Here is a 21870-nt window from a genome sequence, read left to right as displayed (position 1 = left end):
TGACCGCTGATAGAGAAAGAGGCTGCGGCACCGAAGACCAGCTGTCCGGGGGAAGGAGCGGGACGCCGGGAGCAGGTAAGTATCGCATATTCACCTGTCCTCGTTCCACACGCCGGGCGTCGCGCCATCTTCCCGGCGTCTCTCTGCACTGACTGTTCAGGCAGAGGGCGCGATGACGCATATAGTGTGCGCGCCGCCCTCTGCCTGATCAGTCAGTGCAGAGAGACGCCGGGAAGATGGCGCCGAGGAGCTGCAAGCAAGACAGGTGAGTATGTGTTTTTTTTTTTTTTTTATTGCAGCAGCAGCAGCACAGATTTATGTGGAGCATCTATGGGGCAATGGTGCAGAGCACTATATGGCACAGCTATGGGGCAATGGTGCAGAGCACTATATGGCACAGCTATGGGGCAACGGTGCAGAGCACTATATGGCAGAGCTATGGGGCAACGGTGCAGAGCACTATATGGCACAGCTATGGGGCAATGGTGCAGAGCACTATATGGCACAGCTATGGGGCAATGGTACAGAGTACTATATGGCAGAGCTATGGGGCAACGGTGCAGAGCACTATATGGCACAGCTATGAGGCAACGGTGCAGAGCACTATATGGCACAGCTATGGGGCAATGGTACAGAGTACTATATGGCAGAGCTATGGGGCAACGGTGCAGAGCACTATATGGCACAGCTATGGGGCAATGGTGCAGAGCACTATATGGCACAGCTATGGGGCAATGGTGCAGAGCACTATATGGCACAGCTATGGGGCAATGGTGCAGAGCACTATATGGCACAGCTATGGGGCAACGGTGCAGAGCACTATATGGCACAGCTATGGGGCAACGGTGCAGAGCACTATATGGCACAGCTGTGGGGCAATGGTGCAGAGAACTATATGGCACAGCTATGGGGCAATGGTGCAGAGCACTATATGGCACAGCTATGGGGCAACGGTGCAGAGCACTATATGGCACAGCTGTGGGGCAATGGTGCAGAGCACTATATGGCACAGCTATGGGGCAATGGTGCAGAGCACTATATGGCACAGCTATGGGGCAATGGTGCAGAGCACTATATGGCACAGCTATGGGGCAACGGTGCAGAGCACTATATGGCACAGCTATGGGGCAACGGTGCAGAGCATTATATATATGGCACAGCTATCTATGGGGCAACGGTGCAGAGCATTATATATATGGCACAGCTATCTATGGGGCAACGGTGCAGAGCATTATATATATGGCACAGCTATCTATGGTGCAACGGTGCAGAGCATTATATATGGCACAGCTTTATGTGGAGCATCTATGGGGCCATAATGAACGGTGCAGAGCATTATATATGGCACAGCTTTATGTGGAGCATCTATGGGGCCATAATGAATGGTATGGAGTATCTATTTCTAATTTTGAAATTCACCGGTACCTGCTGCATTTTCCACCCTAGGCTTATACTCGAGTCAATAAGTTTTCCCAGTTTTTTGTGGCAAAATTAGGGGGGTCGGCTTATACTCGGGTCAGCTTATACTCGAGTATATACGGTAACCTCTTCTTCTCATCTTTCAGGATACATTGGGGGCTTATCTATATCATTCCAGAAATTACATAGCATTACACTGTTGAAAAATGCAAGCTCTGAGTCACATAATGGGCAGATATGGTGATATTCCTCACATACACATATTAGCTCATTCTGAAAAGTTACCAGAAACGACAGGTTCCCTTGCATTGAATATTCACATCCTTTACATACAGTACAAACTGTTTTCATAGACATGACTTACAATAACCATCTGCTTACAAGACGTTAGTAGTTTGGAGTTGTCTGGAAAACCAGAGGTTAAGTCTGCCATGTCTTACCTCAGCGTCCATGTTTGCTTGTTCAAAGCCGACCATGTTCGCTTGCAGCAGCTGTTGCAGAAGTTGTACTTGAGCCACACTTAGGAAGAAGTCCAAGCTTGTGGTAATATTCACTTCCAAGGAATGGCCACACACTAAAATATCCTGAGGTGAAAAGGTAGATCTCATGTCATTTGTGTTTACTTCAGCTCAGGGGACCAAAGAAACCTCAGAAATATCCGTGTCTAACATTTCCTAAATCAAATGCACCTGAAATACCTACATGCGGGTGCCAAAGTCTTCTAACACAGATTATTTTCATTTGTAATCAATACAAATGTTCTGCTGCTGACCAAGTGAGACACGTCAAAAATTCAGCAATCGCGTATACGGAGGAGAACGTCTACAAACACTGTGGGAAACTGCCAGGCTAACATAACATGTATACTGAGGCGAGGCAGGCGCGGGCAGGGCGCAGGCGGCTTCATATAACCATACAGTACATCCACCACTTACTAAATATTACTATGGGAGGCTTTTTGAGTAGCACACTTTAATGTGAAGAACTTAGACAGTCACTGTCATCTTAATTTTCTTTACATAAATATTAAACATGAACGTAATATATTGCTTCAGAGAAAGCCTCTTCATTCTACTCTTGCACTGTTCATTCATTCTCAATTCATGGGTAAAAATGTGTTTTCAATGAATACAGACTTTCCCATTACTGAGATAGGACATGACCTTTGGTGCTCATAAAGTTCTATGGAGAACTGTAACTGTTGTTCCAGGAGAACTTGCAGCAGAATGTCTGTCTCCACCTCTAGCTCCTCCCCTCTCCATAGAATCTTATAAGCACCAACTGTTATTTCCTATCTCAATAATGAGAAAATCTATGATATTACCCATACATTTATCCAGGAGTAGAAAGAAACAGATTTATCTATTAAGATATACTACAAAGTTTCTTATTTTCATGTGTGCTGTTGATTTATGATATGAAATATAAATTAAAATGACTGTTAAACAGATTATCCTAATTGAATTCATAGGACAAGTTCAAAAATGTATAATTGTAGAGGGTCCAACCACAGTAACCCTACAAAGAAAGGTCTCCTGTGTCACTGAAATGGTAGTCTGCATGCGTGCCACTGGCCAATTCACTGTATATAGGAGTGATGGTCACACACTCACTACAGCTACATTCACATAATGAACATTTAACCCCTTTTCTTGTAAATTATTGTGCAAATTTACAACCATATGGCTACTGTTCCACCGCTGCTAGGATGAAAAGCGAAGCAACTTTGCAAATATTCTGCAATCAAAACCTGCTATTGTTATGTGTCTACAGCAGCAATGCAGATCTGTGTGTATCCATTGTGACAGACAACAAACAGTGTAGTCTGATCTCATGATCCTCTGTGGTACAGTCTGTATCCTAAAAACGTATGCTAAGAAGAAGTAGATGACAGATGAAAGGGAGGATCAGACTACACAGTCTGATTGTTGTCTGTTACCATGGATATCCCCAGATATGTGAAGAAGTTGCAGATACAAAACAGTAGCACATTTTATAATCAAAAACTATTTGGCAAGTTCCTTTATTTTTCAATTTAGATGCCAATGGAGAAAAAAAATTGTCTAATAAGGTGAACATATCTTTCAAAAAGTAACTAAACCCTTTCAAGGTTTTTTCATATTTCAGTGCCCTTATAATTACAAGCAGATTGGTAGGGAGGGGTTTGGTTCCTAACACCCCCTTCAATTGCTCAAACAATGAATGTACACACAAAGCTGGGATTGGACTCAACAGAGAGCTTCTGCTGAGCTGCAAGCTCCTGCCTGCCAAGCTCCAAGCTCCTGCCTGCCGAGCTCCAAGCTCCTGCCTGCCGAGCTGCAAGCTCCTGCCTGCCGAGCTGCAAGCTCCTGCCTGCCGAGCTGCAAGCTCCTGCCTGCCGAGCTCCAAGCTCCTGTCTGCTGAGCTGCAAGCTCCTACCTGCCGAGCTGCAAACTCCTGCCTGCCGAGCTGCAAGCTCCTGCCTGACGAGCAGCAAGCTCCTGCCTGACGAGCAGCAAGCTCCTGCCTGCCGAGCAGCAAGCTCCTGTCTGCCGAGCAGCAAGCTCCTGTCTGCCGAACAGCAAGCTCCTGCCTGCCGAGCTGTACACCTCTCAAGGGTTGTTTTTAGGGGTAGATTGTAGTCTCAAGACCCAGATCCCCACCATACTGTTTGTAATTATAAGACCACTGAAATAGGAAAAAATAAAAAACAAAAGAAAGGTTTAGTTGCCCTTTAAGCTAATGGAACTATTTAGAGTTACCAGTATTAAAAGTAATGCCATGGAACGAAAACACAAACTGCTGGGGTAACACAGATGCTCTGTTAAAAAATAACTTTTGGCATGTAATGAAACAAGAAAAAAAAAAGATCATTCTCATAATCTACCACGCAAATAGATCCCTTAAGAATCAGTTTTCGTCCTGAATGTTTTTTTTTCTTTTGAAGTTATTTCTGGAAAACATATTAAGGCTATAATATGGTTTCTTGTGAATTTCCATTGGAGGATTTCTTAAAAGTGTAATAAAAATTCCATATATATATGAACCTGTAGCATGTCAATGGTTTTGTGCTCTCACCTCAGTTTGCAGACTATCATGGGACAGTTTACTGAAGATTATTGCTGGTGCAGCGGTGACTCGCACTGTAAAGTCAGTTAGAATTGGGCTCAGTATTGCTCGCCGTTCTTGATGTCTTCTGATACTAAAGAAGAAGAAAGCGCAATATTAAAAAACATTAACATCTTAAATAATAATCGGTAACCAGTGCACATATAATAGTGTTTTCACTTACATGTTCTCAGTGGGTTTGTGGATTTAAAAAAAAAAAAAAAAATAGACGAACTAGATGAAAAACAAAAAGCAATACTCGGTCTATCCGAGTGCCGCGGACCTCAACCACGAGCTGAATCACGCTCGCATGCCGCTGGGAAGAAGACTCAAGGAGCGTGTGTCACCGGCCTGGACCACGCTCCTGAAATAACTCTTTTGCTGCAATATTTATCTTTGGAGAAGAACCCCGTATTGTGGATTCAAGTACCACGGTGAGAGAGATTTTAATGCATCAGGAGTTAATGCACCAAGCGCTCAGGATTGCATTTGGACTTATTTGCCTCTGTTTTTATCATTGATCGGCTGAATTTTATTGTATTTCTAATAATATGTTATTTATATGCATAACCCATTAAGGTATTTTTGCGCAAATTTTGTAATATATAAGATGTTTGTCTATTGACAATTTTGTGGTATTGTTTTATTTGCAGCAAATATCTCCGGGTTAATCACTTGCGCCAAACCATTTAAATATATATTAAAAAGCAATACTAGCCCACCTCTATCCTCCACCGATCCAGTTCTGACGGTTACCTGATCGCCACTGGACTCTAGTTCTTGGTCTCATCTCAAGCCTCAGGAAATGCCTGATCAGCCAAGCACGGGCCATAACTACACCAAAGATTCACCTAACATGCATTTCCTGAGTGTGTCAATATAGGACTAAGAAGTAGACACCACAAGGAGTGGAATACCACCCACCAGAACAAGGGCTGTTGAGGATATATATTTTTAATAAAATTTGTCAGAAGGATTTCATCCCCCAAAAACTATTTTATGTAGCTCTTGCAAAGACAAGTCCAGCGATACCGTTAGCTAGACAGCATGTTCCTCCATTACTGAGAAATATGAGCTTGAGTCGATATGCAAATGAGGCTAAAGTGCTTTGAACGCGTAGAAACACTTTTCAAGCTTTCATCACTCCAGTTCAATTTCCTCCGGATCTCTGGCATCTCTTGCTTGAAGTCACACAACGAAGGAGCTGTCAATCAAGCAGGAGGAGGCAGCAGCACTGGGAATAGATTTGGAGTGACAGAAGCTTGAAACGTGCTTTCAAGCACCCAACGCATTTAAGCTTCATTTGCTTATCGATTAAAGCACATATTTCTCAGTAACCGAGGAACAGACTGGCTAAGCTAAAGGGGTGAAATCGTACTGACTCATCCCTTTGAACAATGAGTTTTCCCGACAACCAACGTAGATACAGTATATTGGGCCCAATTCATCAAAGCTTTCATATGGTGTAAAAGTTTTGAAAAGTCGCAAAATTTAGGTGCACCCAAATTTTTCAATTTTTGGAGTTTTCATGCCAGTTTCTCCCAGCTCCGCCAATATGGGCAGATCTCTGGCGTTAGAGGGCACGACGCCACAGGTCTTCTACCTTACGACGAACTGTGGTGTTCCATACTCTGAAAATCTCACTCCAATCCCAGGCAGAGGCGCACGCCACTTGTGATCCGTAAAGGTGTGCACCACTTCATGAATCAGGAGCATCTGACTCCAGCATGCCCACTCATGAACAATGACGATCTTGATGAATCGGAACCATTTAGTTTAAGCGTAAAGAGGTATTTGAGGACCTTCCACTTATGGCCTTATCCCATGGACAGATAGATGGAAACAGGGCCGGACTGGGACTAAAATTCAGCCCTGGCATTTGAAGTTACACAGGCCCACTTGTCACATGGTGACTGTATAATATCTTTGTACACTTGTAGGCAGGGCCGGTTTTAGGCAAAGTGGGGCCCTAGGCAAAGTTTAAAATGGGTCCCCAAATGCTAACATATTGCACATCACACAGAAGCCTTTCTGTTGTATTTACGTGCGCTGAGTTCAGGCCGCTAAACGAGTTTGATCGACAATACTGAAGTTGTTCAACGCTTGTTTCCCGGCCTCTTTCCACCAGCTGAGGAATAATGATGAGACAGAACGATCACTAATAGATCACTAACAGATCACCATACAGTATCATGTTTTCAGCAGCACATCTACAGTTTACACTGGCAATGTGCTGCTGACAACAAGGCTTTTTGTTCCAGCAAAAACAATCCGAATATGCAGCATTTTACTTGTTTAGTAAAATACACCCCATAGTCCTCCATATATTATAATGTGCTCCATAGTCCTCCATATAGTATAATACACTCCCTATAGTCTTCCATATATTAAAATACACTGCTCAGTCCTCCACATAGTATAATACACTCCTCATAGTCCTCCATATAGCATAATACAATCCTCATAGTCCTCCATATAGCATAATACAATCCTCATAGTGCTCCATATAGTATAATGCACCGCCACAGTCATCCATGTAGTACAATTCACTTCCCATAGTATAATGCACCCCATAGTTCTTCATATAGTATAACGTATTCCCCATAGTCCTCGATACAGTATAATGCAGCCCACATATAGTATAATGCAGCCACCCCAGAGTATAATGCAGCCACCCCAGAGTATAATGCAGCCACCCCAGAGTATAATGCAGCCACCCCACAGAGTATAATGCAGCCACCCCAGAGTATGTAACCCCCATAGAATATAATACAGCCCACCTCCCCATAATATATAATGTAGCCCCCCATAGAATATAATGCAGCCCCCCATAGTATATAACGCAGCCTCCCCCATAGAATATAATATACCCCCACAATAGTATATAACACAGCCACATAGTACATAACATGGCCTCCCCCATAGAATATAATATACTCCCCATAGTATATAGCAAAGCCCGCATATTATATAGCACAAACCGCATAGTGTACAGCACAGCCTGCATACTATAGCACAGCTCGCGTAGTAGATAACACAGCCCACACAGCAGTATTCAGCACAGACCACACAGTAGTATACAGCACAGACCACACAGTAGTATACAGCACAGCCCACGTAGAAGTATACAGCACAGTCCACACAGTAGTATACAGCACAGCCCACAGAGTAATATATACAGCACAGCCCACAAAGTAATATATACAGCACAGCCCACAAAGTAATATATACAGCACAGCCCACAGAGAACTATATACAGCACAGCCCAGAGAACTATATACAGCACAGCCCACAGAGAACTATATAAAGCACAGCCCAGAGTACTATATACAGCACAGCCCAGAGTACTATATAAAGCACAGCCCAGAGAGTACTATATACAGCACAGCCCAGAGAGTACTATATACAGCACAGCCCAGAGAGTACTATATACAGCACAGCCCACAGAGTACTATACACAGCACAGCCCACAGAGTACTATATACAGCACAGCCCACAGAGTACTATATACAGCACAGCCCACAGAGTACTATATACAGCACAGCCCACAGAGTACTATATACAGCCCACAGTAGTATACAGCACAGAGCACAGCCCACAGAGTACTATATACAGCCCACAGTAGTATACAGCACAGAGCACAGCCCACAGAGTACTATATACAGCCCACAGTAGTATACAGCACAGAGCACAGCCCACAGAGTACTATATACAGCCCACAGTAGTATACAGCACAGAGCACAGCCCACAGAGTACTATATACAGCCCACAGTAGTATACAGCACAGAGCACAGCCCAGAGAACTATATATAGCACACAGTAGTATACAGCACAGAGCACAGCCCACAGAGTACTATATATAGCACAGAGCACACAGTAGTATACAGCACAGAGCACAGCCCAGAGAACTATATATAGCACACAGTAGTATACAGCACAGAGCACAGCCCACAGAGTACTATATATAGCACAGAGCACACAGCAGTATACAGCACAGAGCACAGCCCACAGAGAGCTATATACAGCCCACAGTAGTATACAGCACAGAGCACAGCCCACAGAGTACTATATATAGCACAGAGCACACAGCAGTATACAGCACAAAGCACAGCCCACAGAGAGCTATATACAGCCCACAGTAGTATACAGCACAGAGCACAGCCCACAGAGAGCTATATACAGCCCACAGTAGTATACAGCACAGAGCACAGCCCACAGAGAGCTATATACAGCCCACAGCAGTATACAGCACAGAGCACAGCGCACAGAGTACTATATACAGCCCACAGCAGTATACAGCACAGAGCACAGCCCAGAGTACTATATACAGCCCACAGCAGTATACAGCACAGAGCACAGCCCACAGAGTACTATATACAGCCCACAGTAGTATACAGCACAGAGCACAGAGAACTATATACAGCCCACAGCAGTATACAGCACAGAGCACAGCCCACAGAGTACTATATACAGCCCACAGTAGTATACAGCACAGAGCACAGCCCACAGAGAGCTATATACAGCCCACAGCAGTATACAGCACAGAGCACAGCCCACAGAGTACTATATACAGCCCACAGTAGTATACAGCACAGAGCACAGCCCACAGAGAACTATATACAGCCCACAGCAGTATACAGCACAGAGCACAGCCCACAGCAGTATACAGCACAGAGCACAGCCCACAGAGAACTATATACAGCCCACAGCAGTATACAGCACAGAGCACAGCCCACAGAGAATTATATACAGCCCACAGCAGTATACAGCACAGAGCACAGCCCACAGAGAGCTATATACAGCCCACAGTAGTATACAGCACAGAGCACAGCCCACAGCAGTATACAGCACAGAGCACAGCCCACAGAGAACTATATACAGCCCACAGCAGTATACAGCACAGAGCACAGCCCACAGAGAACTATATACAGCCCACAGCAGTATACAGCACAGAGCACAGCCCACAGAGAACTATATACAGCCCACATCTCTTCTCTTCCTCCCCTCACCTCCTCCGAGAATGGCCCCACAGTCCAGAAAAAAAAAAAAACTCTCCTCACCTCTCCTCATGCCCAGCGTTGCTTCCTGGTTCCTGCTCCTGTCTCAGCAGCTGCAGTCTGCCCGGGACACAGCAGGTGCGCGATGATATGACGTCATCGCGCACCCGCAGTGTCAGAGGCAGAGCGGGGAATGATGGGAGAGGAGCGTCTGTAGACGCTCTCTCCTCCATCATTGCATTCAACTGTACCGGCGTCTATACGCCGGTATAGTTGAATGCGACGGCGGGGGCGGCGGATTGAGCGGCCCACCACTGGCACCGGCCCTTCTGGCATTTGCCAGAAGTGCCCTATGGCCAGTCCGGCCCTGGATGGAAAGTACTGCGGTGTTTGGTGTCTACTCTTGTGACTGGTACCACAGCTCCGCACCATTCACGTAAATCAGGACATCTATTAAAATGAATGAGCAACACTCTGATCTCTATAGGGCATATAGGCAGTTGTACTAATGCCAAAACACTTTTAATATGATTTAAAGGGAACATTTCAGCACATTTTTGTGTATGGAAATAGTGGAATGGCTGTGTAGCACGTTTTTGTGTATGGAAGTAGTGGTATGGCTGTGTAGGCACTCGTTTCCTGATAGAAATGATACCTTTCTTGTAGAGATCCGATGTGCCTGTCATGACAAATGCACTGCAGAAGTAATATGCAAATCAAGCTGGAAGTGCATTGGGGGAGGGTGTCAGACTGCTTCTTCCAACAGCATGGAGACTCCCCAGTGCACCGTCAGCCTGATTTGCATATGACTTTTAGCTTATTTTCTCATGATTGGCACATCAGATCTCTACAAAAAAGGCATCACTTTTCTCCGGGAACAATCACCTATACAGTTGGGCCACTACTGTCATGTATAAAAATATACGGACAAGCTCCCTTTAAGTGACGTAAAATCATCTTGGATTCCAGTAAGAAATCTACGCAAAAATGTTATGAAGTTATAACCCAAGAAAAGAGATTTAGTAACTGAAAAGAGGAGCAGTTTCTGATCTGGACTCAGTACAAAGTTATTTAATTTCATATGGATCTGAACAAGTTATCCCAAAGTTTATAAGTGAGCGAAAGAGGGTTTATACAGAATGCAATGCCAAGTCTACTAATAATGCATCATATGCAGGATGGAAAGCGAGACCAAAAAGATTTTCATGAGAAAACCAATCCGAGCCAAAAGAAGATAAAAGAGACGTTGTTATTAATATTACGTGGAAAGAATTCCATCCCTACCATAAATTACATGATCTTCTGCTAACTGACAACCTCACTGCATGTATTGTGTGGAAGGAGGATTATACATGAGCATTACAAGGAAAGCAGGTGCAACCAGACGCACCCCCACTCAATCCAAACCACACGCTCAACATGTAGTAATGATAAATGGAATAAATAACAGAATCTGGGCAGAATACACGGAATCCGAACATATATTGTAAAGATCATTCTATACTCTGTGCTGCCTTTAATGCTAGTACCACTAGGGGGAGCATGCCATATGCGCAATACGTTCACTGCAGTCATCAAAGCAGCAACAGAGCTGGAAGATGCTCGGTCTGCTGACTCTACACTGTAAGCCATAAGAAGCGGAAGACACAAAATAAAAATATTAAAAAAAATTGAAAATGCATTCTGCAAATAAACAAATGTTTTGAATGTATTAGTTAAAATACATAAGTCTCTATTTGACAATGAATTCTGTAAAGAAAGGTTTTGAATGCATTAGTTAAAATATGTTTCCATTTGAAAAAAAAGTTGAAAATTAATTCTGTAAAGAAACGTTTTGAATGCATAGGTTCAAATATGTTTCAATTTGAAAAAAGTCGAGAATGCATTCTGTATTTATTAAAAACGTTTTGAATGCATTAAAATACATAAGTTTCAATTCTTGTAAAATTATTTTTCCTTTTAGCTTCCAATTCCAAGCAAGTTCCTATGAGGTTAAATAGTTCTAACATGAGCGGCACACATATGCAACCAATGAGAGGAAACAGAGCTGGCAGCCGGGTACAAGGCAGCCTTATCACCCACAAGCTATGAACATAACTCAAGGCACATTCTACATCTGCAGCTCTCTCATTTCAGATGGAGAGGAGTATTAAAAATGAGGGACTGGAAGCCATTCAACAGCTAATGTCCCCAAACTGCTTAATGCCATGGTCGCAGCTGTGGTCGAGGCGACTTTGGACGAAGAGAGAATAAATGGGTGTGGAGAAAACTGAGCAGGGAGCCGTCCTTCCTTCTTCCTTTATAGGGATCTAAAGTATGACACGGCCAATTATGAGAGTGCATTACTGTTCTGCGCTGACGGAGTCCATCTGTGGGATGTATTTTGGGATACTCGCTGTGTAATTCAGGCCAACAGTAATTTCTTTGAAACAACTGGAGTTGGCAGGACAGGAGCACTTCATGCGAGTCACTGTTCTTGCTCATGTCAGAGGAAGAGATCACCGTCTGGTCGCTCTTAGTAGAGAACAAGGAGGAGAGATGAGTTATGGCCTGATGAACTACCAATCTCCTTATCAACTGCTCATACGGGAACTAAGTCTGCAGATTTACTGCCGGGTCATAGGGAGAAATACATTTATAGGCTTTTCACAAACTGTCAAGAATCCCTAAATTATGGCCGCGCAAGGTTGGACTTCACTAAATGTTTAGGAAAAACTGTCGGCTTCAAAAAATACCCCAAACAATTGGCCAAATATTTGGATATTTTAATGGATAATTGATGAACATTTTTGAATAAAAGGTTTCTCAGAGAAAAGAAAAAAAAAAAAGAAATGGAAAAGGAAAGAGAAAATGAAAGAAAATAAAAGATGGAAAAGGAAAGAGAAAAAGAAAGAAAGAGATGGAAAAGGAGAGAGAATAAAAAAAGATGGAAAAGGAAAGAGAAAAAGAAAGAAAGAGGGAAAAGGAAAGAGAAAAAGAAAGAAAAAGATGGAAAAGGAAAGAGAAAGAAAGAAAGGAGGAAAAAAAAAGAGAAAAAAAAAGTAAGATGAAAAAGAGAAAAAGAAAGAAACATGGAAAAGGAAAGAGAAAAAGGAAGGAAGGAAGGAAAGAAAGAAAGAGTATGAATTAATGTATAAGGGAAAGAGTACGAATTGTCGGTAACATGAGGACCCATTCTAACCTAGGAGACGAGGTAAAGGTCTTTCCTCAGAGATGAGAAGACCGGGAACTGAACAGAACATGGAGACTGATGAGACAGGGGAATGGTGTGAAATCCTTAAAGGGAATCTGTCAGCAAGTTTTTGCTATGTAATCTGAAGACAGCAGGAGGTAGAGGTTAAAACAAAATCAGTGATATATATATATATATATATATATATATCTTTATTAAGTTTCAAAGAGAAATACAAATACAAACAGAAGAAATTCATTGTGCCAGAATTAGCCGGCCAAACATGGCCACACAGAAATAATAAACAGTTTCCTCAAAATATAAATTCAAGGTAAAATCTCGGGTTGTACATTCGTTCAATCAGGCTACAGAATATTACCAGTATGTATAGCGACTCAAACTAAGCGTTATTACATCAAAATATAAATTGTGCAAATTAACAAGGATCATGTAAAAAGTAGAGAGTGGAGTTAAACCACAAACACAAAATTACCAGAAAAAATGGGATTGGGGGAAATAAAGTACAGGAGAGAGGTGGCGGGGAACAACAGAGAGGCTCCTAGAGTGTGGACCTAGTCTTCCCCTATAAGGTGGAGGTAGTCAGCAGAGGATCTCATCTCCAGACCGTAAAACCAGAATTTGTAGAGTCTGTCATAGGAGTAATTACTCGTAGAGGAGAGCTCCTCCATTTGTCTAATCTCATTTATTTTGTAAAACCAAAGCGAGATTGTCGGAGTGGTATCTGTTTTCCATAACAAAGGAATCCACACTCTAGCAGATGCAATTAGGTGTCTCAGTATTGAGTTTTTGTAGGTTTTTAAAGGGATGTCACTGTGATGGAGAGGGACCACAGCTGGATCAAGGTGTGAAATACAATCAGTGAATTTATGTATCACTAGTAGTGATGAGCGAGTATACTCGTTGCTCGGGTTTTCCAGAGCACGCTCGGGTGGTCTCCGGGTAGTTGTAACTGCTCGGAGATTTAGTTTTCATCTCGGCAGCTGAATGATTTACAGCTACTAGCCTGCTTGATTACATGTGGGGATTTCCTAGCAAGCAGGCAACCCCCACATGTACTCAGGCTGGCTAGTAGCTGTAAATCATTCAGCTGCGGTGATGAAAACGAAATCTCCGAACACTAACAAATACTCGGAGATCACCCGAGCAATGAGTACACTCGCTCATCACTAATCACTAGTTGTACTTTTTCCCAGAAAAGGGAAAAAAAATATGCAATAGGTTACCCTCTTCTTTCTCCTTTCCAACCCATGGGATTGGCATCTGGAAAAATAGAGTGTAGGTGAGTTGGGACCAGATACCACCAGGAGAGTAGTTTATAACCGGCCTCCTGAAATCGAGAGCTGATGGAATATTTGTGCGTTAGGATGAAGACACATCTCTACTGATCCCTTGTTAAGGTACGAGCCAGATCCCTCTCCCATTGGATCAGACAGAGAGGTTTAGACTGGTCCGAGGGGGTCGGTCAGAAGGGAATATGAGAGAGACAAGGAATGTCAATGATGCTTCTCCAAACAAGCTCATTGGCTTTGTTTAATTGCTATGAATGTTTTAGCACCGGGAACTTATCATTGCTGGAACACAGCAGCGGTCCGGCAACGCCACGTTACTAACAAGGTCCCTGACCATAGATTAACCCCTTCCCGACCTGTGACAACGTATGCGTCATGAAAGTCGGTGCCAATCCGACCTGTGACGCACATGCTGTGTCACAGAATGATCGCGTCCCTGCAGATCGGGTGAAAGGGTTAAAGGTACCGTCACATTAAGCGACGCTGCAGCGATATCGACAACGATGCCGATCGCTGCAGCGTCGCTGTGTGGTCGCTGGAGAGCTGTCACACAGACAGCTCTCCAGCGACCAACGATGCCGAAGTCCCCGGGTAACCAGGGTAAACATCGGGTTACTAAGCGCAGGGCCGCGCTTAGTAACCCGATGTTTACCCTGGTTACCATTGTAAATGTAAAAAAACCCCAGTACATACTCACCTTCTGATGTCCGTCAGGTCCCTGGCCGTCTGCTTCCCGCACTGACTGTGAGCGCCGGCCGGCCGTAAAGTAAAAGCAGAGCACAGCGGTGACGTCACCGCTGTGCTTTACGGCCGGCCGGCACTCACAGTCAGTGCGGGAAGCAGACGGCCAGGGACCTGACGGACATCAGAAGGTGAGTATGTAGTGTTTGTTTTTTTTTTACATTTACAATGGTAACCAGGGTAAATATCGGGTTACTAAGCGCGGCCCTGCGCTTAGTAACCCGATATTTACCCTGGTTACCATTGTAAAACATTGCTGGCATCGTTGCTTTTGCTGTCAAACACGACGATACACGGCGATCTGACGACCAAATAAAGTTCTGGACTTTCAGCAACGACCAGCGATATCACAGCAGGATCCTGATCGCTGCTGCGTGTCAAACACAACGATATCGCTATCCAGGACGCTGCAACGTCACGGATCGCTATCGTTATCGTTGCAAAGTCGTTTAGTGTGAAGGTACCTTAACTCCAATTTCACCCAATCTGCAGGGACAGGGGGAGTGGTACTTTAGCCCGGGGGTTGAAAGTGCAACAGCCAATCAGAGCAATTTGTAATATTTCACCTATGAAAAGTGGTGAAATATTACAATCCAGCCATGGCCGATGCTGCAATATCATCGGCCATGGCTGGAAACCCTGATCTGCCCCCCCCCCCCCCCACCGCCACCGATCTCCTCCCCAGTCCTCCGTTCTGTGGACCGCTCCCCTCCGTCCTCCTGTCCGCTCCCCCGTCCTCCTGTCCGCTCCCCCCGTGCTCCTATCCACCCTGCTGTGCTCCGATCCACCCCCGTGCTCCCCCCCACCCCCTCATACTTAACGAGCCTCCCGGTGTCCGTCCGTCTCCTCCATGGGCGCCGCCATCTTCCAAAATGGCGGGCGCATGCGAAGTGCGCCCGCCGAATCTGCCAGCCGGCAGATTCGTTCCATGTACATTTTGATCCCCCCCCTTTATCACCCCCATAGGTAGGGACAACAATAAAATAAAGAAAATATTTTTTTTTATTTTTTTCCACTAGGGTTAGGGGCTAGGGTTAGAACTAGGGTTAGGGTTAACCTATGCACACGTATTTAACAAATCCGCAGTGCAAAACCGCTGCGGATTTAAGGCGGATTCAGCATGGTTTTTCTGCGGATTTCACTGCGGTTTTACAACTGCGATTTTCTATTGGAGCAGTTGTGAAAACCGCTGCGGAATCCGCAGAAAGAAGTGACATGCTGCGGAATGTAAACCGCTGTGTTTCCGCACAGTTTTTTCCGCAGCATGTGCACAGCGTTTTTTGTTTCCCATAGGTTTACATTGAACTATAAACTCATGGGAAACTGCTGCGGACCCACAGCTGCGGAGGATCCACAGCGTTTTCCGCAGCATGTGCACATAGCCTTAGAATTAGGCTATGTGCACACGGTGCGGATTTGGCTGCGGATCCGCAGCGGTTTGGCCACTGCAGATTCGTAGCAGTTTTCCAACAGGTTTACAGTTCCATGTAAACCGATGGAAAACCAAATCTGCTGTGCCCATGGTGCGGAAAATACCACACGGAAATGCTGCGTTGTATTTTCCGCAGCATGTTAAGTCTTTGTGCGGATTCTGCTGCGCTTTACACCTGTTCCTCAATAGGAATCCGCAGGTGAAATCCGCGCAAAAAACACTGGAAATATGTGGTAAATCCGCAGGTAAAACGCAGTGCCTTTTACCTGCGGATTTTTCAAAAATGGTGCGGAAAAATCTCACACGAATCCGCAACGTGGGCACATAGCCTTAGGGTTAGGGTCGGAATTAGAGTTAGGGTTGGAATTAGGGCTAGGGTTGAAAATAGGTTTGTGGTTAGGGTTATGGTTAGGGGGGTGTTGGGGTTAGGGTTGTGGTTAGGGTTGGGATTAGGGGTGTGTTGGGGTTAGGGTTGTGGTTAGGGGTGTGTTGGGGTTAGGGTTGTGGTTAGGGGTGTGTTGGGGTTAGCGTTGTGGTTAGGGTTATGGCTAGAGTTGGGATTAGGGTTAGGGGTGTGTTGGGGTTAGTGTTGGAGTTAGAATTGAGGGGTTTCCACTGTTTATGCACATCAGGGGTCTCCAAACGCAACATGGTGCCACCATTGATTCCAGCCAATCTTGCATTCAAAAAGTCAAATGGTGTTCCCTCCCTTCCGAGCCCCGACGTGCGCCCAAACAGTGGTTTACCCCCACATATGGGGTACCAGCATACTCGGGACAAACTGGGCAACAACTATTGGGGTCCAATGTCTCCTTTTACCCTTGTGAAAATAAAAAATTGCTTGCTAAAAATCATTTTTGAGGAAAGAAAATTGATTTTTTATTTTCACGGCTCTGCGTTGTAAACTTCTGTGAAGCACTTGGGGGTTCAAAGTGCTCACCACATATCTAGATAAGTTCCTTTGGGGGTCTAGTTTCCACAATAGGGTCACTTATGGGGGGTTTCTACTGTTTAGGCACATCAGGGGCTCTGCAAATGCAACGTGACGCCCGCAGACCATTCCATCAAAGTCTGCATTTCAAAACGTCACTACTTCCCTTCCGAGCCCCGACGTGTGCCCAAACAGTGGTTTACCCCCATATATGGGGTACCAGCATACTCGGGACAAACTGGGCAACAACTTTTGGGGTCCAATTTCTCCTGTTACTCTTGTGAAAATAAAAAATTGCGGGCTAAAAAATAATTTTTGAGGAAAGAAAAATGATTTTTTATTTTCACGGCTCTGCGTTATAAACTTCTGTGAAGCACTTGGGGGTTTAAAATGGTCACCGCACATCTAGATTAGTTCCATGGGAGGTCTAGTTTCCAAAATGGGGTCACATGTGGGGGAGCTCAAATGTTTAGGCACACAGGGGCTCTCCAAATGCGACATGGTGTCCGCTAACGATTGGAGCTAATTTTTCATTCAAAAAGTTAAATGGCGCTCCTTCCCTTCCGAGCCCTGCCGTGTGCCCAAACAGTGGTTTACCCCCACATGTGAGGTATCAGTGTACTCAGAAGAAATTGCCCAACACATTTTAGGATCCATTTTATCCTGTTGCCCATGTGGAAATGAACAAATTGAGGCTAAAATAAATTTTTTGTGAAAAAAAAGTACTTTTTCATTTTTACAGATCAATTTGTGAAGCACTTGGGGGTTCAAAGTGCTCACTATGCATCTAGATAAGTTCTTTGGGGGGTCTAGTTTCCAAAATGTTGTCACTTGTGGGTGAGCTCTAATGTTTAGGCACACAGGGGCTCTCCAAACGCGACATGGTGTCCGGCGTCCACTAAAGATTGCAGCCAATTTTTCATTGAAAAAGTCAAATGGCGCTCTTTCCCTTCCAAGCCCAGTCGTGCGCCCAAACAGTGGTTCCCCCCCAACATATGGGGTATTGGCGTACTCAGGACAAATTGTACAATAACTTTTGGGGGTCCAGTTTCTCTTTTTACCCTTGGGAAAATAAAAAAATGTTGCTAAAAGATCATTTTTGTGACTAAAAAGGTAAATGTTCATTTTTTCCTTCCATGTTGCTTCTGCTGCTGTGAAGCACCTGAAGGGTTAATAAACTTCTTGAATGTGGTTTTGAGCACCTTGAGGGGTGCAGTTTTTAGAATGGTGACAATTTTGGGTATTTTCAGCCATATAGACCCCTCAAACTAACTTTAAATGTGAGGTGGTCCCTAAAAAAAATGGTTTTGTAAATTTTGCTGTAAAAATGAGAAATCGCTGGTCAAATTTTAACCCTTATAACTTCCAATCAAAAAAAATTTGGTTTCCAAAATTGTGCTGATGTAAAGTAGATATGTGGGTAATGTTATTTATTAACTATTTTGTGTATCATAACTCTCTCGTTTAACACAATAAAAATTCAAAATTTGAAAATTGCAAAATTTTAGCCAATTTTCAATTTTTTTCACAAATAAACGCAAAAATTATCGACCTAAATTTACCACTAACGTGAAGCCCAATATGTCCCGAAAAAACAATCTCAGAACTGCTAGGATCCGTTGAAGCGTTCCTGAGTTATTACCTCATAAAGGGACACTGGTCAGAATTGCAAAAAACGGCCAGGTCATTGAGGTCAAAATAGGCTGGGTCATGAAGGGGTTAAGGCCACATTCACATGATCACTGTTTGGTCAGTATTTTGGCCAAAAACCAGGAGTGGAAGAATCAGAGCAAAAGTATAATAGAAACACGTCACCACTTCTGTATGTATCACCCACTCCTGGTTTTGACTTACATATACTGAGGTAAAATACTGACCAAATACTGAACGTGTGAACTTCAGCGGTAACAGTCACAAGCGCTCAGTGTAAGTCTATGAGAGCCAGAATGAAGCGCTCAAACTGGAATTGAAATGTGACCTCCGTCTCGTCCAGTGAACACTGGAGCCATCCTGCAGGGCACAAACTGCTGGAGACTGATGAGATCGGTGCTGATAGAAGGTGAAGACAGTGGTGGGTAAGTATGAGAGTAGGTGCAGGCATCTTAGATTAGAAGCACCACTTCAGTGCTGTGATAGAAAACACCGCTGGAGTGGTGCTTTAAAAGCTGCTGAGTACAGGAAAGAAATGGTCAGTGAGTTCTGAACGATTTAGTATACTGGTATACTGGTGAGGACTCTGAAGATAGTTTCCCCAACAAATCGCAATACGTGAACACACCCTAATACAGATCCAACTGGCAGTGACCTTTCACTAATGTCACACCAAGCTTTATAATAACAGAGATTAAAATTTAACCATTAGTTCTCAAACAGGTTTATTAAAACACATATATAAATAAGTTAACAAAAAGGAGAAAGATATAAATATATTTATACATTCAAAAGTAGAACGATGAACCTTAGAAATCATCATGTAGAACCTACGCCACGTTGGAGATAAGTGATGAAGAAAGCAAATAGCACGTGAGTCACATCACCCTTTTCCAGCCACAGCCGATGCCCAGCATGCAACCAAATGACAGCGACATTACCCTCCCCCTGCAGCACGCAGACCCCTAGCATGCAATCCCACGCCAGTGACGTTACCCCCCTGCAGCGCACAGACCCCTAGCATGCAATCCCACGCCAGTGACATTACCCCCCTCCAGCGCGCAGACCCTTAGCATGCAATCTCACGCCAGTGACATTACCCCCCCTCCAGCGCGCAGACCCTTAGCATGCAATCCCACGCCAGTGACGTTAATCCCTGCAGCACGCAGACCCCTAGCATGCAATCCCACGCCAGTGACATTACCCCCCCTCCAGCGCGCAGACCCTTAGCATGCAATCCCACGCCAGTGACATTACCCCCCCTCCAGCGCGCAGACTCTTAGCATGCAATCCCACGCCAGTGACGTTAATCCCTGCAGCACGCAGACCCCTAGCATGCAATCCCACGCCAGTGACATTACCCCCCCTGCAGCGCGCAGACCCCTAGCATGCAATCCCACGCCAGTGACATTACCCCCCCTCCAGCGCACAGACCCCTAGAATGCAATCCCACGCCAGTGATGTTACCCCCTGCAGCGCAGACCCCTAGCATGCAATCCCACGCCAGTGACATTACCCCCCCTCCAGCGCGCAGACCGCTAGCATGCAATCCCACGCCAGTGACATTACCCCTCCTCCAGCGCGCAGACCCCTAGCATGTAATCCCACGCCAGTGACGTTACCCCCTGCAGCGCAGAACCCTAGCATGCAATCCCACGCCAGTGACATTACCCCCCCTCCAGTGCGCAGACCGCTAGCATGCAATCCCACGCCAGTGACATTACCCCCCCTCCAGCGTGCAGACCCCTAGCATGCAATCCCACGCCAGTGACGTTACCCCCCTGCAGCGCGCAGACCCCTACCATGCAATCCCACGCCAGTGACATTACCCCCCCCTCCAGCACGCAGACCCCTAGCATGCAATCCCACGCCAGTGACATTACACCCCTCCAGCGCACAGACCCATAGAATGCAACCCCACGCCAGTGACATTACCCCGCCAGTGCACAGACCCCTAGAATGCAATCCCAAGCCAGTGACATTACCCCCGCCAGTGCACAGACCCCTAGAATGCAACCCCACTACAGTGACATTACCCCCTCCATTGCGCAGACCCCTAGAATGCAATCCCAAGCAAGTGACATTACACCCCTCCAGCACGCAGACCCCTAGAATGCAACCCCAAGCCTGTGACATTACCCCCTCCATTGCGCAGACCCCTAGAATGCAACCCCACACCAGTGACATTACCCCCACCAGTACGCAGACCCCCAGAATGCAACTCCAAGCCTGTGACATTACCCCCTCCAGTGCGCAGACCCCTAGAATGCAATCCCACGGCAGTGACATTACCCCCTCCAGTGCGCAGACCCCTAGAATGCAACCCCACGCCAGTGACATTACCCCGCCAGTGCACAGACCCCTAAAATGCAACCCCACGCCAGTGACATTACTCCAGCCAGTGCGCAGACCCCCAGCATTCAACACCACGCAAGTGACAAAACCTTGCTCTGCGCAGCCCCCCATCATACAGTATCAAATATCAATCAACATCCTCCCCTTTCCATGAAGCCCCACACAAGGAACTTCACCCCCTTCATTGCACAGCCCCCCAGCATGCATCCTTCACTTCCCTGTGCAGCACACACATGCTCTGTGCAGGAGGAAAACGGCGCCGTGCACAAAAGGCAGGTAAGCTGCAATTACCTGCCTGTTGGTGCTGAGGCACATTTTTGGCTTCTCCATAAAGTTACCCTCTTTAAAGAAGTGCTGGTTTTAGGGACAGTGAATTGCAGCACAATATAGTGGACAACCTCTAACTTCAGTTTGTTAAAATTTCGTTTCACAAAATGAAGTAAAACGAGGCATGTTATTACAGCAAATGCCCTTCACTTGAATAACAAGAGCTATCATTTATTTCCACTCGTTCCAATCTATTGGTAGATAAACTTCTGCCACTTGTTAATTTAATGCAATATCTTTTTCTGAAAGCAAAATCCAAAACTTTTACCTGCATTTTGTTCTAAAAAAGTAAATTTCATTCAAGTAATGAGTGGGCAAAATAATATCCACTTTTTTCAGAGCTGAAACCTACAACTTGCTCCTCAGAAAAACACTTTGGGGCCGATTCATTAACACTGGCTTGCGCAATGCCAGTCTTGCTGGAGCACAAGGTGCATGCCACGTCATGA

The 21870-nt window shown here is 45.1% G+C and overlaps 1 protein-coding gene across 4 annotated transcripts in view; it reads right to left on the bottom strand.

The window, feature by feature from the left end:
- Positions 1-21870, bottom strand: part of VPS13B (vacuolar protein sorting 13 homolog B) — a 1111190-nt gene that overhangs the window by 336990 nt on the left and 752330 nt on the right. For all 4 annotated transcript variants that reach the window (XM_077270879.1, XM_077270877.1, XM_077270878.1 and 1 more), the window contains exons 32-33: positions 4477-4600; positions 1860-2003 (exon numbers count right to left, since the gene is read on the bottom strand). In XM_077270879.1, coding sequence (XP_077126994.1) covers positions 1860-2003; positions 4477-4600 — 268 coding nt within the window. The remainder of the gene's footprint in view (positions 1-1859; positions 2004-4476; positions 4601-21870) is intronic.

Source organism: Ranitomeya variabilis, chromosome 6, assembly GCF_051348905.1.
Source record: "Ranitomeya variabilis isolate aRanVar5 chromosome 6, aRanVar5.hap1, whole genome shotgun sequence".
Lineage (NCBI taxonomy): Eukaryota > Metazoa > Chordata > Amphibia > Anura > Dendrobatidae > Ranitomeya > Ranitomeya variabilis.
This window is presented reverse-complemented; position numbering and strand designations above follow the sequence as displayed.